General features: G+C 40.2%; 1 protein-coding gene across 5 annotated transcripts in view; it reads right to left on the reverse strand.

Moving 5' to 3' along the window:
• The window catches only part of KLHL1 (kelch like family member 1), a 138,958-nt gene that overhangs the window by 39,544 nt on the left and 86,115 nt on the right, over positions 1-13,299 (reverse strand). For 3 of the 5 annotated variants that reach the window (XM_081198382.1, XM_081198383.1, XM_081198386.1), the window contains exon 7: positions 6,106-6,333. In XM_081198382.1, coding sequence (XP_081054508.1) covers positions 6,106-6,333 — 228 coding nt within the window. The remainder of the gene's footprint in view (positions 1-6,105; positions 6,334-13,299) is intronic. The other 2 variants (XM_081198384.1, XM_081198385.1) reach the window with 1 other exon arrangement.

The following is a 13,299-nucleotide window of genomic DNA, read 5'->3' on the forward strand; positions in this document are numbered from 1 at the left end:
GTTCTTTTTTCCCTTTTGTTTATCTACCATGTCCATGATGGTGTGTTGTTGTTTTTCCTATGCACATTGATTTAAAAATAGACACAGTATCAACAACAATGTTTTTAATTTCTTTTTTTGCTTTTAACTTTTTCTGATTTTATTGCTTGGTTTTATATTTATAAGGTAAGGGTAAAGGTAAGGGTACCCCTGCCCGTACGGGCCAGTCGTGACCGACTCTGGGGTTGCACGCCCATCTCGCTTAAGAGGCCGGGGGCCAGAGCTGTCCGGAGACACTTCCAGGTCACGTGGCCAGCGTGATGAAGCTGCTCTGGCGAGCCAGCACCAGTGCAGCACACGGAAACGCCGTTTACCTTCCCGCTATAAAGCGGTACCTATTTATCTACTTGCACTTAAGAGTGCTTTCGAACTGCTAGGTGGGCAGGAGCTGGGACCGAACAGCGGGAGCTCACCCCGCCGCGGGGATTCGAACCGCCGACCATACGATCGGCAAGTCCTAGGCGCTGAGGTTTTACCCACAGCGACACCCGCGTCCCTCTATTTATATATCGTTATAAATCATTGTGATATATATTGATAATACAGCGATATATAAATACTGTTATGAATAAATAAACCAAGCAGCAGTGTGGTGGGCAAGTTTGCTGATGATACCAAATTGTTTGACGTGGTTAAAACAAGGCATTGTGAAGAGGGTCAAGGTGTTCTCTTCAAATGGATGAATTGGTAGTAAAATGGAAAATGCAATGCTAGCAAGTGATCAGTGAGGAACAATGGGGTAAGAGATCTTAATTTCATGGGGTCTAAATTAGCAGTGGCTGACCAGGCCCAGGACCTTGGGCCTATAGTATATAGCATAATGAAAATAATGAAAATGCTGACCCAGTGGGAGGCAGCTGAGAAGCAGATTAATTCCATGTTATTGATAGTTAGGAAAGATGTTTCACAGAGCACTGCAAAGTTTGCAATGTCTTTATACAGATCTATGATGAGACCACAGTTGGACTACTGTGTACAGTTCTAGTCACCCAACTCCAAACAGAATACTGCAGATCTGCAAAGGTTCGAAAATGGGCAATCAAAAATTATCAAGGGGTTAGAGCAGCTCATCTATGAAGAAAGATCACACTTGGAGCTTTTTAATTTAGAAAAAAAGTGTGAATAATGTAGGGTGTGATAAAAATGGATAGGGAGCTATTCTACCCTGCCCTCTCAGATAAAAGAAAGTCCATATTCACTTGTGCATAGTTAACTATGCATCCAAAAGATGAAGTGATGGCCCAAAGTAATAATGTTATATATATTTTTCCCCCTTTTAAAAAAGGCAAATTTTAAATGTGTGCTGTCTAAAAGTCCATGCACCTTTTTGTCTGTAATTTGACATGCTTTATCCACACAGGATGTGCTACAATGCCTGGAAATTTTATCTTCTATCAAAAGATGGAAACGTTATAGCCATTTTTTATTTCCCAAAAGTGAATGGGAAGATTGTTTTTTGGCCATACACAGCACAGTATTCCAGGCCCTTTACTGTTGCTGTTTCTTTTATTGCTCTCCTGAATCTATTGACTGCACAAGGAATAAAGATATAGATAGATGCATATTTCTCTCTGCACAGCTAATAGGGAGCCAGTTTAGATTAGAGACATAGCATGAAGGGAAAGGAGTAGACTCCATGCTCCAATGCTATGGCCCTGACTGAACTCTCAGCCCTCCCAAGGCTGCTGTTAGCAAAAGAAAAAGATATCAGGAAAAGAATTAATTCATCTCCCACATCACATTAGTTTGGCTATAGAATAATGTTTATCAGCTGTGCCATAAAAGAGACAACCATTTGTTTGAAAGAGCAACTGGGCTCACCTATGCAACAGAGCTACCTCTTAACTCCTGAAGAACAATGAGTATCTACAGAAAATATATATCCTAGAGACTAACTACTTTGGTTAGTCTCTTGGCATTAGAAACAGGCAGAAAATAAAAGGAAGTATCAACAGATCAATTGCGTGAAGTGTTCCATCTCAGCTCTAGAAATCAGCATTACCTGAAATGACCTCACTTTGAGGTCACGCTGTGCTATATTATTTACAACAACAGGGATCTTGGATTCACCAACATAATTTCTGTGGCCAAAAATTTAAAATGAGATACTTTCATTGGTATGGCTTTAACAAAAGGAATTCTCTGGATTTCTATAAGGTTAAGCCATTATACAAACACAGTACAAAACACAGTTAAAAATATTCATTTAACTAATGATAATAAACTAGTCAAAGTACACTTAGGTGTCACATTGTTTTGTGAAACAACTTGGTGCACACGGAGCTGTTATCTTGGGTAGAAGGAGAGAGCTGAAGAAGAAGGGGCAACACAAAGTAGACATGGCCCCTCCCAACAACCTGGTTGGTTAATGGGGAGCCAGTATAGTCCCCGGTGCATGGGGACAATAGCATGTAAGGAGTAAAATATATACAAAAGAAAGATAATTCAGTTGAAAAGAAGGGTCAAGGCTCCTAGACTATATCACTCATGTATAAGAGAAGATAAAATTCCGTTTGACAAATTATAGGTTCCAATAGCATAGCAGTGTACTTGCTAATTGTAGTAGAAGTAATTTTATGGATCCTCTGCTTTTACAAATACCAGGTAGTCAAGCCAAACCAGGCAGAAGTATATGCAGCAGCCTGACTACTGATCAACAGTTCTCCAACCCTTAATTTAGGGGAAGCTTTAGTCTGGTAGACTAAATCTGATAGTACTACAGAACTACTCAACAATTTAAGTATATATTATAATATCTAACCCACCCACCTCCAACCAAATGTCAATTGCACAAGAAAACCTATATTATGGAAAACTAAAACAGCAATCCTATATCCACTTTCTGGAGAGTAAGCCCCATTGAACTCAGTGGTACTTATTTCTCCCCAGACATATATAATATAGCATTGCAAAGGTATGTATTTTAGGCGCTGATTTCTTTGCTAATAATCACTGTCTGTACTTGTTGAGTCAGCATAATAAGCAGGGATTATATCCACATTTCTGTTGGAAAATGCTGTTGAACTGTAAGAAATTGCTGATAAGGATATAAATGATTGGACTATGTCCCCATTGCACAGTGATGTAATCCACTGCAAACACTGACAGACCTGTTGTTAAACTGCTATAGGCTGTGATTAAAAGAATAAGAAAATGGAATAAGAATATTGCTAACTATCACTAGACCTTGATTTAAAATGCAATACAAATTATCTTGCAGAGATTGAAAGGATTGTTAAAGTTATCTACTGCCAATTAATTGAAATAGACTTATAAAAGGAAGAAATTTATGGCAGAGGAAAGGGTATTGTGCCACGGCTGTCCTAGAATGGTAAAACAACGAGAGAAAAATCCATTGCTAGGAATTAAGCTGAACTTTTTGTACAATGCAAGTTGTGAACAAGTTTCCCAAATTTACTTTTCATGAGAAACAATGAAATGAATTTTCATATTTCTGTCCAGGCAGAAAGCAGAGAAAGCAGTGAAAGCAGAGCCTTACAAGAGCCTTGCTATAAGGGAAACAAGCAATTTAAGCCCCTGGATACATAAATATGAGAGTCTAGAATTTATTCCTCTTCCTTCTTCCAGCTCAAAGTCCTTCAAATCTGGGAGACATGTTCGTTGTCCTTATGTTAAAGAGTCAGCACCCCCTAGGCTATCTCAGTTGTGAGAGAGGTTGGAAGGGAAGGGGAACAACCATCATAATCTTTTGCTGTTATCCCATCACAATGTGCTGTTCAAAGCTATCCAAATGGCGTCTATATTATTGTAACCACTGCTGCAAAATATTTTTCGCTAAGCTTTTTTCACAACTTGCATTGTAGCAGAATCATAATCCATACATAGTTAATGTTCATGATAGTTGCATTTATTGGAGGAAGAACTACAACCTTAGCACCTGGAAAACTAATCCTTGAACAGAAACACTTATTAAAAGTAAGATTTCCTAGACTGCAGCCTCTCTCTCTCCTTCTGAAGATCTCGTGCTTCCTTTTACTATAGACATTGATCATTGAGCTCATATTGTCTCTGACTGGGAGCAACTCTACAAGGTGTCAGCTAAAGGTCTCTCCCAGTCTGCTGCTTGAGAACCTTCAAAAGAATATGCCAGGGACTGAAGCGGCAACCTTCTAACTATAAAAAATGTGTCTGATCACTGAGCTATAGCTACAAAGACCTTTCTTTGAGTGAAATAACAATCCATCATTTAGAAGCTGAAAATTAAGGCAGTATTTTGAAGTTCACCTACAAGATGTGCAATCTGTTATGATCTTCTGTTGCATGTGCAAGGTATACAGTTATTTTAAAAGCCAATTATGCACCCGTGTTATTATATTTGGTGTCAATGAACTTAGTAGATGTGAACAAAGACAGCTGTTTTCTTGTTTAAAAAATAAATAAATTAAGTGCCAAAAGAGTTAGAATAGGAAACTGAACATGAAATTCCTCTAGTTAGCCAGCCACTCCTTCCTTCAAGATATTCCATTTTAATCCCCTCCTGCCTGCCCATTAGATGTTTTACCATTAGGCTTTTTGGGGGGTGGGGGGGGGTACTCTGCAAACCTTGGGACTCTGCCAAGCCTGCTGATACCCACCTGTTGCATATGGGTGGTGTTTTTTTGACTAATCCAGCACTGACACCTGAACACTGGAAATAGGGGGAATGTCTGGTAACAAAAGAAATACTCTGAAAAGGAGGATTGAATAATTTAGGGATATCTGGGTAGTAACAGGATAGTTACTGAGTCGAACCACTGGAAGCTTATATTGGCCCCTCCAGGTGCTGTTGGACTCTATGAGATCTAGCCAGCACAGACAATGTGCTGGGAACTGTAGTCTAATATCCAGAGTGGCACGGATTAGGCACCCCAGGTTTTTTTTAAAAATTATATGATTCAATTTTTACTCACAGTAGGATAACTGACAAATATTTTAAGGCCACCATATTGCAAGTCAGTAAAATACAGGCTTTTTTTTTTTTTAGTCCTTTTCTTAATTCAAATGCATATAGATAATAAACAATGATTTATACACACCTTTTTTTATTTCTACAATCGCCTCCACAGAAGCACCAATATCTCTTTGGTTCCATTTAACTTTTAAGTCATTTCAGTTTTTTGACAAAGGTATCATTCCAGCAAATCACCATTTGTTCTCGGTGGCCCTATAACCATGTTCTATTGATGTTGCATATATAATAAAACTATGCCAGAACAGGCTAGAATTTGGTACACACATAGACAAACACTTACACAAAGTACCACAAGCACTCTTATATGTACTTTTACCTGTCCAGGCTTCCAAACACAAAATGGGGATGTGATATGTATGTCCTATTCACTGGGCTGTCTCCACAATCATGGCTTGTTTACTAGTCACATCATTTAGCTACGATGGTTTACCACTGACTTTACAACTTCAACAGAACTATTTGAGAACCAGCTAAGTCCAGTCATTATCATACTCTAGGATGCCAACCATACGCAGATATCATAGAATCATAGAATCATAGAGTTGGAAGTGACCACAAGGGCCATCGAGTCCAACCCCCTGCCAAGCAGGAAACACCATCAGAGAACTCCTGATATATGGTAGTCAAGCCTCTGCTTAAAGACCTCCAAAAAAGGAGACTCCACCACACTCCTTGGCAGCAAATTCCACTGTCGAACAGCTCTTACTGTCAGGAAGTTCTTCCTAATGTTTAGGTGGAATCTTCTTTCTTGTAGTTTGGATCCATTGCTCCATGTCCGCTTCTCTGGAGCAGCAGAAAACAACCTTTCTCCCTCCTCTATGTGACATCCTTTTATATATTTGAACATGGCTATCATATCACCCCTTAACCTCCTCTTCTCCAGGCTAAACATGCCCAGCTCCCTTAGCCGTTCCTCATAATATTCCTCAGATATTATTTCAGTTGTTTACACAAGCCTGCACCTAGGTTTCTTCGTGCATTTCTGCATAAATATAGATATGCACATGTACTGAAATTGCTTGTGATCAATGCATCTGACATTGCTGATTACATTTTTTTTATATACAGATAGCTTTGGGAAACTGAATACTTACCTAAGCCATGCCTATGGGTTGACATTGGAGGCAAAACAGTCCATGCTTTTGTCTTTGGATTGTAACATTCGACTGTGTTTAACGTCTTTAAACCATCTCGGCCTCCAATAACAAAAAGTTTGTCATCAATGACAGCTACACCAAACTGCAGTCTTCGGCCGTTCATCACTCCAGCTTGGATCCATATATTTGTCCTGAGATCATACTTCTCTATGGTTGTAGCACCTGCTAAGAAAAATCAATAATGTATTTAATAACAGCATTTACATGATTTACAGAGAAAAATTAGAATACATCTCCTCAACTGTTTCTTTTTGTAACTGGAAAAGGCACTATCTATGGGGAAAATGCCCTTAAAATTTGATGTCTCTTTTATTGAAAATGAAGTCAAAAACTCAATAATTACAAGCTCGTGAATCCAAATGATAGTAATGGACTAATTTTGTAATCCCCTTCACTAGGGAGATGAAAAACTTGGCAGTCTGTTCATACCAGATTTTACTGATAGTGATTTGATGGCAGAATTTACACCAAATGTAAACACCCTGTTTCACCATATTTGTTTGTCTGATTTGGACTTTTGTTTGATACCAAAATCAAATGATTCTTCTTTATCTGCTTTCTATCCTGCTATAGCTCCTCCAAATTTGTGCAAAAATAAGCTATGCTGCTTCACTTCCCACACTTTACCTGTAATATAAGCAGTGCTCTGAGTCTATTCACAGTCTCAATAGGTAGAAAATAAAATAATGCATTGCATATTTTTATGGAGAGGATGTCTAAATGAGCTGAATTTAAAATACTCTAAAGGAAAGATTACTAGTATCAACTTAACTCCTTTTCTGCTTTGTTTTCATACTTGCATATCCAAGTCATGCCTCCTCTCCAACCACTAATTGCCCCTACAGAGAAAGCTGTATTCATTATAGTTTGCAATTAAATGTTTCTAATCTATTTCCTCATAGTATGATAAAAAAGTTATTCTTTGTAATATTTCTATATCTATAGCTATAGCTATAGCTATAGCTATGAATAAATGTTCTTTAGCAAATAAACTGCAATGATACAAATGAAAATAAACTTTGTCAAAGCTAAAGTTTTTAATAAAAAAGAGATGTAATTTGAATCCCAGTGTAACAGAACAATAATAATGTGGATGCCCAACTGGATATATTAAATTCCATTCTAATTTGCTCAGCTACAAGAAATATGAACTAATTTCTGCATTCAATTATCTTAAGGTGGGGTTTTTTTCCACAGTCCTTAATTCAAAACTGAAACTGATATAAATGAATTAATTCACTAATTAGAAACAACTGAGTACAAACACTTTGCAGAGCTGTTTTTTGGTATTGCAAAGTAGATTAACACGGAATGCATTTTCAAATGGTTGAAAGTATCTCAGTCTGTGCTAAGTGTATGGTACTATTTTTTTGCCTTTAAAAATTACCAAACAACTGTTAATTGTAGTTTTGTATGTTTTGCACACAAAATATGGTTACACAGCTACCTTGTTTTAGTGAGTAATGTGCCAAAAATTCTTCTTCAGTTTACAATGAATGAAATTGCATTTGAAGAAGTTATGAAAGGGGAGAGAAATGTCCAGCAAAATTCTCATGGGCGAGATGCAGGGTGCATTCCTTACTTTCAAATGTGCATTCCTTACTTTCAAAGTGGTTAAGAGGTTGAGTGATATAACTTCTCACACGGGGCTTTTCAGGTCAGGAAATATATGCTGCTGGAGAGAGTGCTGAGCACTGAGGAAATGCTCCATGGAAAGAAAAAGACACATGCAACCCACATGGCCCCCCCTCACAACCATAAGGTAAGCTGCACCAAATGAAATTATAAAAAATTATAACGTGCCCAGAGGAAGAATGTTTTTGAGGAATCGATTAGTTTGCACTATGAATTATATATTTGGCACAGAAAACAAAGCATTAAAAAACATGACATTCCAGTGCTTGCTATAATAGGTGTTCAGCCTGCTCCCCACGAAACACACACATTTCTGTCTGGGACCATGGAAATGCAAATTGTGCCTTGACAACAGACTGTCCACCCCTGGACAAGTGAAGTTCATCAGTGGGGTTTCACAATTCCCAATTTTGCCCTTCTCTTCCTCGTTCCCCAAGGGTGGTCTAAATTTATATACAGTTCAGAAGGTCGGCGGTTCGAATCCCTGCGACAGGGTGAGCTCCCGTTGCTCGGTCCTTGCTCCTGCCAACCTAGCAGTTCGAAAGCATGTCAAAGTGCAAGTAGATAAATAGATACCGCTCTGGCGGGAAGGTAAACGGCGTTTCCGTGCGCTGCTCTGGTTCTCCAGAAGCGGCTTAGTCATGCTGGCCACATGACCCGGAAGCTGTACACTGGCTCCCTCGGCCAATAAAGCGAGATGAGCGCCGCAACCCCCGAGTCGGTCATGACTGGACCTAATGGTCAGGGGTTCTTTTACACACACACACACACACACACACACACACACACACACACACACATATATCACCACTTGCTGATTCCAAAAGGAAAGCTACTCCAGAGTTTCTGGATTTATATATATACCATTCTAGAATGAACCCCATGCAGTATTTCAGTCTAGTAAATGTACACATCAGGAAATGGTTGTGTCCATTTTCAACTAAAAAGTAAAATTAAACCATAATTTGCATAACTTTGACATATCCTGTGAAATCTGCCTTAACAAGCAAGCAGAAAAAGAAAGCAATCTTCCCTTTTTCTGCTGCCTAGGTTCTTTCCTACCTCTGAATAAATTCTCCTTGATATCTGTGTCAATAACCCAGTTCAATCACATTCGTTCCACCTCAATAGATATCTTTTTATTTCAACACAGACTGTTGCAGATCACTAGGCCAAGGTCATCAGTTTGCACCTACTCAAAGCAACATCTCTAAATCTTGAAGAAAATGGTCAAAGGTATATGTCAGCAGCAACTTCAGCAGGAGCAGAATCAGCAGAAAGAGCTTCAAGAAGAAAAATGATTTACAGAGCCTATAGCTATAGACCTCAATTTCTTGTTCTTCTTGATAGTTTCAGATGGTACAATGCAACAGTAACTGTAAAGAGATTCACCCTGGAGGCATTTCTATTCTGAATGTACAGAATCCAATCTCTGCACCTCAACCCTGCACCCCAGAATGTAAAAGCAGAGCTGAAAAACCGAACTTCCTTTTCCTGTTTGGGTTCACCAAAGCGTGTTCTCCAATAAATGAGAGCACGTGTTGCGGTGTGGGCCACCAGGCCAGGCCTCTTGTTGCCAGGCAGGTTAATAGTTGTTGCCTGGCATTGTGATTGGATAACCGGGTTGCTGGGGCAAATTGTATGTTGCAAATTGGGTGGGTGGGACCATAGTCTTTAAATATTGGTGCACTCTGGTTTCTCTTTCTCTTTGCAGAGTGCATCGGATCACCCGCCCGCCCGCCCTCTTTCCGGTTGACCTTGCTTTGCCTGTCATGGGGTCGTCTGCCTTGGCGCAGGGGCCTAGTAGGAATTTTGCCATTTGGTGATTGGCTGTGCCATTTGGTTTTTGCCTAGTACTCAGCAATTCGTCACAACTTGTAAGGTTGCGGTTAGGCATTGGTTATAATATGCTGGTGGTGGAGGGGTCAGGATAGGCTGTGCCTGCCCCTCCTAATGCGCTGAAGGGAATTCCGTTAAAGGAATCCTGGGGCTTGCCACGATTTCGTCCAATCCCTGTCATGGGACCAGGGCCGCCCAATCCCTGTCATTGGAATCCTTGTCATAGGACCAGGGCCGGCAAGCTTTCAGGGAGCTGCTGGGGTGAGCGGCGTGGGTCCGACGCTTACCTCAAATGACCCCCAAGTTTGACTTTCTCTTCTACTGGCTACCGATCGGACCTCGGGATGTCAGTTCTGTCCCAGGTGGGGGGACAGATAGTCATAACCAATGTCTAAACAACCACTCACTGATTTTGTATTTTAATAAAGTTGTGGTCAAAATAGTGCCCAAAAAACCAAAACTAAATTACGTGTTATGTGTGAAGTTATTTGAGGGGTGGCCTGGGGACTTACACACGCAACTCCTAAAAAACTGTATCATGCTGATTTGCATTTTAAAATGGAAAACGGTGTTTAATAAACCCTAACGTACATTTCCAGTAATCTTAACCTTTAAGTAATCCATTTTTAGTATATTTGTTATTTTTTGGCTTAAAGAACATTTGCCCATTGAAGTGAATTCTACATTGTAAAGCAGCAGCCTTGCTGAGTGCATAGCTTATATTGAGACATCAGAGTGGATCAGTACCAAAAAGGGTGTGAGAAAATCTTTTTTTTCAGTATGAGTTAATGCATGCGTAGGCAAATTAAGGCCCGGGGGCTGGATCCGGCCCAATCGCCTTCTAAATCCGGCCTGCGGATGGTCTGGGAATCAGCGTGTTTTTACATGACTAGAATATGCCCTTTTATTTAAAATGCATCTCTGGGTTATTTGTGGGGCATAGGAATTCATTCATTATTATTTTTCAAAATATAGTCCAGCCCCCCACAAGGTCTGAGGGACAGTGGACCGGCCCCCTGCTGAAAAAGTTTGCTGACCCCTGAGTTAATGTGATGGAAATTATTTTAACAGCAACAAAATCTGTTCCTGGTTCTACGCCATTAGAACCAGGAGTTCTGTAGAAATTCCAGACCTGTTGTAAGCTCAGAAAGCAAGAGAAGCAAATGGGGACAATACACTTGGGTTGCATTGCAGACTGTCTCACCCCCCCCCCCAAAAAAAACTGGGCTAGGTTAGGCAAGCATGCTCTCACAGTGATTCTCCTGACTGCAGCCCCCCTTCTTGTCCCATAAAAACCACTGAAATAAATTACTAAAAAAAATGTAGCATCTATACAGTATCTATACCCAGGTGGTGACTTATTTCTGTTCCTCACTCCCCACTGAATTTTTGACTTGCTATGCCACTACATCTGAATATATCTGGGCACACACACACACACACGGACTGTGGACACGTAGCTTCTGCAGCTGCAGAGGTTTCCGCTCATATTTGTAACTCATTAATTTTTAGCAAAACCCATGATGCATTAACAGAAATAGATCATTTTGGATGAAATATGAGCATAAACATAGCATTTTCACTTTCAAACTGTCATTTTGGATTGCACTACAAGCCTTATCACTAGCCTCCTTGGGGAGTGAACTGAAGGTTGGGGGCAAATGTTTTAAATAAATAAATATATGGGGAAATTGTACGTTTATACGTATCTGCATACTCAGAAACAGCCCCACTGAGTTCAGTGGGGTTATTCTCAAGGAAGTGGCTTTAAGAATTAGCCTTACTTGCTCACCTAGAGAACAACACCTGAAACCCATGCCACTACATGAAGATTCATTCAAGAGATTAATATTTTGAAATTCACATTTCCATTTGCAAAAATGCAGAGGAAGGATCCACACAGACTGATTTCAGAGAGCAAAATTATTTTCAAATAATTTGCAAAATGTTAGTTTTCCATCATGATTATTATCTCATCAGGGGGCTGAAGGAATAAGTTCCCCACCCCCTTTCTCTCTCTCTTCTATGTGAAGAGGATAAACCACATTCTGTGGAATTCAAATGGCTGCATCATGCAGTCAAAATGGATGACAAAGGATCAAACCTCCATTGCTTTACTCTAGAAAGACATTCTGTTCTCCTACTTAAACCACCTGCTGACAGTGGGAAGTCCCTCTCCAACTTACATTCTTTATGCTTATCATCCTAGCTTTCTCTCTGCTTTTTGTTGTTTTCCCACTCATCCCTCGAGCATCTATACTCCATCTGGTGAATCCATAACCTTCTTGACCTGGTGTAGAGTGTTTTTTGATGTTGGACCACACTGAGACCACCAGTGGAGTGGCCACATGTGCAAGTGGTTAAATTAATTAGCTTTTCTTTAGAACTATAAACTAGCATAAAGAATGGCTTGCTGTGATAAACTTTCATAGCAAAAAAGTGGCTATTATATGAAGTTATAAAGAACTAATTAGGTTCTCTTTCATGTTCTGTATAAAATGGTTCACTCTAGGGAGCAATTGGAGAGCTAAAATCCACATGCTGCTCTGTCTATTAAAGCAGTGTCTCTAACATCACACCTATCAGAGCAATAAGAGTGCTGCCCAGTTCTTACATTTATTATATTTCTGAGTTACACTACCACTGAGTTCTCTGGGTGACAACCATTCAATGTTTGGTAGTTTGTTCAAAGTTTGCTCAATGTTTTATATGTTATAGAGAACAGGGTTGATATTCGATAAGATGGAAGGTAAGATAGACCTTGATATCTTCTAAAATTAACGGCAAAATGAAAATTTGTGTAACACTCCCACACATAATTAAAACACCCATGTTCAACATGCTCCTCGACTTTTAGCTTGATCAGCAGCTTGAGCACCAAGAGCTGTGTCAGCAAATCACAATACGTAATACTGTGCTAGAAATGAATTGTCACCAGTACGCTATTTTAAGGCTGCGGTCCTATGCAGGCTTAAGTAGCAATTCTATAGCAAGATCTGCTGGGATGAGCAGAGTGAGGATCCAGAAGATCTCTGGCTGAGCCAGGAGGTTTCCAGCCCAGCTGGAGATACAACAGCATATCTCCCCTGTCCCAACTAAGCTGGCACCCTGCTAGCTGAGCGGACCCTAAACCAGATTAAGCCTTGAAAAAGTGGGTGTCTTTGAGGCATGGCAGGCGTGGGGCCAGAGAGGAGGGTCTCAGGCTGGATCTTAAAAGCATTCAACTCAGTCATGTGACCTGGCATCCCTGAGCCAGGTAAGCCAGTAAAGGTGTGGTGTGACTCAAAACACTATTTTAAAGGCTTGTTTTCCCTCTGCTTAGGTTGGCTCAGCCAAGAAGGACTCAATGAAGTTTGACTCTACCTTTGGGGTCCCAAGTTCAACTGCTGGTGTCTAGGGCAGAAGTCCTTCCTGAAACCCTAGAGAACCACTGCTATGGCCAACAAAACTGAAGGAGATGGATCCAGAGTATGACTTGGTATAAGACCACTACCTTTATTTTATTCTTAAGACCACAGACATGAGAAATTTCTAGCATTGCATACATGCCCAGGCTGCTCACTTACCGTATTTTTCGCCCCATAAGACGCACTTTTTCCCCTCCAAAAATGAAGGGGAAATGTGCCTGCGTCTTATGGGGCGAATGCAGGCTTTCGC

The sequence above is a fragment of the Podarcis bocagei genome (genome assembly GCF_964188305.1).
Source record: "Podarcis bocagei genome assembly, chromosome: 6".
Classification (NCBI taxonomy): domain Eukaryota; kingdom Metazoa; phylum Chordata; class Lepidosauria; order Squamata; family Lacertidae; genus Podarcis; species Podarcis bocagei.